Source organism: Miscanthus floridulus, chromosome 8 (genome assembly GCF_019320115.1).
Source record: "Miscanthus floridulus cultivar M001 chromosome 8, ASM1932011v1, whole genome shotgun sequence".
NCBI classification, from domain to species: domain Eukaryota; kingdom Viridiplantae; phylum Streptophyta; class Magnoliopsida; order Poales; family Poaceae; genus Miscanthus; species Miscanthus floridulus.
The window spans coordinates 54,624,055-54,629,583 of record NC_089587.1 but is presented as its reverse complement, the minus strand read 5'-3'; the positions used below and the strand labels follow the sequence as shown (position 1 = coordinate 54,629,583).

Genomic DNA, 5,529 nt, shown 5'->3' with positions numbered 1-5,529 from the left:
CGACGAGCTCTAAGAGTTGGTCATCCTTGTATAGGTCTCTTTTCATTCCTTTCTCTTCTTTCCACTACAAGAGAACAAGTTTCGGTTTAGTATTTCATACCATGTACGAAGTTTTTATACTACGGGTGAAGAGGTTCAAACTTACCCTTAAGGGGCGTCTCCTGTAGGCACCGGTGTTACTCATCATAGAACATATATAGTATCTACAATGTACACTCCCAGGCTTCTGCTTGGGGCACTGTGTGTTTTGCATATGAAAATGTTAAGTAATGCTTTTGATAGCCATGTAATGGAGTACTAAAGAAGTAAGTTACACTTACCGTACATAGTGTTTTTATAGCCAGCTTTTTCTTTCTTGCTGGATCATGCCTTCCTCGATGATTAGTGACATAGAACATAAATGCCCTTTTCGAATTATTTTAGCAAATACAACTTTTTAGTATCTAAAAGTGAACGTTATAAGTATGTATACAAACATATAAGCTAATGATGATTATCGATATGTATATGTCTTGAGAATCGATATGAAGTCTTTGTATGTCACCAGGTCCCTATCTATTGAATCAAAGACCCATGCCATGCTCCTTCTGACATCGACGGCTATACAAATCCAGTGGTTGTTGCATGGATTTAATCATAGAACTAGATAAGCTCTTTTGCATCTAATAAAATATATCGAACAAAGCTTTAAGTATAGAGTTGAACTTACTTAAAGTTGTATGGTAGCCATATAGTAGAGTGTTGTTGGAGAATTTTGAAAGCTAGGGCAATGTATGCCGCAATCTTAAGGGACTCTTCCCTTAGTTTTGTCGTACGGATGTGCTCTTTCTCCCGACGGATTTTCTTACCTTATACAACCTCTCTACCAAAGGATTTGAGACCAAGACCTCCCCCTTTAGTAGAGCAAGTTTTGGGAGCTGTCTAAGGTCTCCCCACCTTTCTTTCACGGGTTGGAGTGAGTGACCCGAGGAAGAAGAAGGTGCTGCAGTTTGCTTTATATGTGGGTCATTTGTAGGGGCGGCTGGTGATTGAGCTGCCCCTATAAATTGGAGGTATTTATACGAGGGCATTTGTAGGGGCGGCTGAATCACCAGCCGCCCCTACAAATAGCAACGTCGGGGGTGGCTGGTGATTGAGCCGCCCCTACAAATCAGACCCATTTGTAGGGGCGGCTCGTATCACCAGCCGCCTCTGCTATTCTATTTGTAGGGGTGGCTGGTGTCTGGGCTCCCAAGCACGCCACTGTAGGGACGGCTCCATCATCAGCCGTCTCTACAAAAAATTTATCCTATCGCTACAAACCATTTTTACGTAGTGTCATATGAGTATTATAGCCACTTATTTTGTAACACTGTACTAATCCACCATTATAACAAGCAGAACACGCATCACACCTTCGTCATTGGCTCATCATCCGGCTGACGACGAGCATTGGTCACGCATATGTCGCCTCCTACTTGCCCTTCTGCTTGCTAACCGAGAATCCAACTCTAATTCTACGTCACCCACTACCACCATGGTAGACCCTATTATACCATCGAAAGTCACTACTACACAAAATCTTTTGCAAGACGTTTCAAAATGGGCTTCGAGGTGGTTGGGCTGGTTGCTCGCATTGGTTATTCGTGGCAGGGCAGCCGGTTCAGCAACCATCTCGGTTAATGTTTAACCGAGGCGGGCAACCTAACGAAACCGCCTCTATTAATATCTATTAACCGAAGCGGTTTCCCTAACGCAACCGCCTCGGTTAATGGATTAACCGAGGCGGACAACCTTAAAGCCTGCCAGGTTAATTGAGCCCGAATCAGTATCCAACTTAAGGCGCTCGGTCTCGAGGACGATGCGCGCGCCGGCCGGGTTGCCGAGCTCGCGGAGCAGCGCGTGCGTCTGGAGCGCGAGCTCGACGACGAGGCTCGGCAGGCACCGCGGCGTCTCCTGCAGCGCCAGTACAACGCGGCCCCTGCGGTGGCCGTAGAGCGTCCCCGTAACGCGGCGGCAGGGCCGCGCGGCGCCCGTGAAGGACACGCCGCCCTTGGGCGCGGGCGGCGCGGACGACGACGAGCAGGACGAGGAGGAGGACGCGGCGGCCGCGATCTCGGCGGGCGTGCCGACCTGCTGCATCCGCCCGCACCGCGGCGTCAGCGTCAGGAGGGGCAGCGCGTGCCGCAGCCTCTGGAGCAGCCGGGCCGGCCGGGACGACGACGAGCCGCCGTGGCGGTCCCCCGCCCGGTGCCGCCGCGACGGCGGCTCCTCCAGCGTGTGCCCCGGCGTGCGGTGGACGCGGACGCCATCGTCGAGGGAGGAGGAGGAGGCGGGGGCGGAGGAGGACGACGTCGTCCTGGTGCCGGCGGCGGACGGTGGCAGGCTGTCGCTGGGGCGTCCAGGGGCGGGGTGGATGGCGAAGCCGCCCATAGACGCGCGCGCGACGGCCGGCGAGGTGTCCGACGACGACGAGCGGTGGGGTCGTTGCGATGGGCAGCCGGCCGAGGCGCAGTGCGGTGTGGGTGGGCGTTAGTTATCCCCCTGCGCCAGGAAACGCGCGCGTGCTTGATTGGGCGGCGGTTTCGGCGGCTAGGCTTTGTCGGGTCGCCGTGCTCCTCGTGCCCTGCCCCCGCTGCCTGCTTTCGCGGCTCTTCCATTCTGAGGCCTCCATTCTCCTCCTCGTTTATCTCGTGTGGGATCGTGGGCTTGTAGCAGGCAGACCTCGTGGAGCACGAACACACGAGAGACATGGTTATGGGCTGGGCGCATCGCATGGACTGCTGGTGCAAGTGTGGGCCTAAATTGGGTGAGCTTGAACGGGGCTCAAGTCCAGCAGGCCGGTTCTTCCGTTTTGTGCGCGTGCTGCGGATCCTTGGGCCTGTTTTAGACATGCCATCTTATCCGTTTCGGATTATAAAAACATATAAGTGAAACAAAAAAAATGTATACAAGCTGAACAAAAAAAAATGTATGTGTGCAGGCCCAATTCCCTCTATGGATCCCGCCCCCTCAAGGATTGATGAATGTGCTGCGCTGTCAAGAACTCGTGTATAGCGGCGACAATGGCAGCGACCGCGAGGGTCATGATCGAGGGTGTTACGGAACTAGCGACGGCGGAAGCGATGTCCTTAGAGAAGGTTTAGCTCTCGCGAAGGTCAGGATTGCTACCGACTGCGCGAATGTAGTGAAGAGCATGCAAGGACCTGGGATGGGTCTCTGTGGCCATATCATCCGCGAGATAAGGCGGGGATGACAAGCTTCACTAAGGCGGAAATCGTCCATGAAAGCAGGAAATTGAATATTGATGCTCATAGAATGGCAAAAAGCTCGATTTATGAATTTGTAGGATGATATGCTTAGTTGTTATCTCCTCCTAATGGAGTTTCTACCGACTACCCTAATATATAAGAATAAAGACGGTACTGTCTTTCTCAAAAAAAAAAAAAAAAAAGGAACAAAAAGTTTTGTACACTTAGAAGTTGGAGCAAATCATGAAAACTTGTGTTGGCAACAGCATTCAACCAGGTGACACAAAATTTGTGCACACCTGGAACAAATCATACAAAAGCTAGCGGAACAAAGATTGTGTTCTCATATACATGCTCAATATGAATTATTCAGATGGAAAATCATTGTGGAAAAAAATTCGTATGGGAGGAACAAAAATCTACACGTAGGATAATCATGCAAACCTTATGGAATACGAAAACTGTACTTCTATAACAAAAGTTATGAATATATTACCAAAATTATAAAACAATAGAGAAAATGATATTCATATAAATTAAGTATAACATTAGTTTTTCCCTTTCGTTGTGCTCACTAGCTGGCCGAACTCTAGTTTTTTCACGTGTGTGCAAGCCTTAAGGCTTTTCTGTATTCTAACTATCAGTTATGTACCGTCCACGGATGGTAGAGGCTGGAACTTTGTTTCTTTATTTAAAAAAAGTATAACATTGAATGTACACATGTGGGGTGCGGTAAGTAATAAACTGGCACAACTTCAATATTATTTTTCAGCGAACGAACAATGTCTTCCTCTCACAACAAATCAACATAAGCATCAGCATAAGCCAAATTTCAGCGAAACGAATAGGGCCATGCGGAGCAAATAAAGTTCATAATAGAGTATTTTATTTAATATATACCATGAAACAATAAAAAAGATAAAATATCATAAAACACTATGCATAATCATGAAATCCATTTATATTAGTGAAATATGTTTTTCGAATGAAAATTTTTAATATAAGATACATGGAGCAAACAAATTAAATAAAGAGAAAAAAAATCAACTTAGCCTCACTGTTTGCAAACATGTTATCGGGCTCAAAGATATCACGTTGGATGTCTAAACGGATGCCCACGCGTCCGGATGCAGCTCCCGCGCCCGCACCCATCCTGCCTGATCCGCCATGTCCGTTACCATTCGGCCCTTGGTTGCGCCCACGTCACCCGCAGCATCCCGTCCCCGCGGCTCCCGTGTGCATGACCTCCATCTTCGCCATAGGTCCATACACCACGGAGCTGCAACAGCCGGCCTCCTTTGTGTTTGCAGGCCTCACCGAGGCGTCTACCGCGCCTCTCACGCCCCCATGGGAGTCCAGCTCCACCTGCTAGCGACCACGCCGTTGTTGCCGGAGGTCCCCTTCGCCCGCTTCCTATGGTCATCCGTCGCGAAGACCAGCAGTCGCCACACTGCTCGGGCAGCAGCACGACCACTGAGGCTTGGGCTTCATGCACGCCTACATTTAGATCCGCTTTTGCAACACCCAGATAAAACAACTGCAATATACGTCTTAAACAGATAAAATATTTAGAACATACACTTGTAACATAGCCATAGTGTCGGGTACCGCGAGAAGGGGTACCCCAAGCAAGACCCAAAAAAGCAACTGCTTACACTTCGTAAAGATCGAAACCAGCTAAACACTGCTGGCCTCGGCCGATTCTCCGACTCGCCCGAGGCTCCAAGGGCCTCGGCCGATTCTCCGACTCGCCCGAGGCTCCAAGGGCCTCGGCCGATTCTCCGACTCGCCCGAGGCCCATCGCCGCAGGCCTCGGCCGATTCTCCGATTCGCCCGAGGCCCCCTCGCTACGGGCCTCGGCCGATTCCCCGTCAAAGACCTCGGCCGGGCCACCGACCCTCTGTCTCGTGCAAGGCGGGCTCGGCAGCACTCCGCCACCTCTTCCTTCTCCCGTCCCTCTGGCAAAACGTCGTGTCACGACGACTCAGCCAACTGCTGCCCCTGACAACAGCCGCACGCCCGGCACAGTACAGCAGAATGGCCGATGGGACAGGAGGCAGGACTGGGCAGGGGTTACCCGCCACTGTACTAACCACCGTGACGCCCATGCCTCACTATGCTGCCAACTCCTGCACCGAGGACAATGCAGCGTGGGAAGCCACATCTGGGCTACTGTAGCCTCGGGATCAGTACCCAAGGCCAATAACTCCCCCCAAAGACCTCGACAGTTTGCTTCACGGGCTCGGCAGCCTGAGGATCCATGACCACCGAGCCCCCCGCGATGGCTCGGCCTCGGCAT

General features: G+C 51.1%; 1 protein-coding gene across 1 annotated transcript; it reads right to left on the bottom strand.

The window, feature by feature from the left end:
• Positions 1 to 1,755: 1,755 nt before the first annotated feature.
• Positions 1,756 to 2,910, bottom strand: LOC136469087 (protein MIZU-KUSSEI 1-like). The gene has a single exon (XM_066467413.1). It carries the CDS (start codon positions 2,410 to 2,412, stop codon positions 1,756 to 1,758), a length of 657 nt encoding a protein of 218 aa, XP_066323510.1. The 5' UTR covers positions 2,413 to 2,910.
• Between the last annotated feature and the right edge of the window lie 2,619 nt (positions 2,911 to 5,529).

Excerpts from the sequence above, each read along its gene's own strand:
- LOC136469087 (XM_066467413.1), bottom strand. The coding sequence starts at position 2,412 with ATGGGCGGCTTCGCCATCCACCCCGCCCCTGGACGCCCCAGCGACAGC.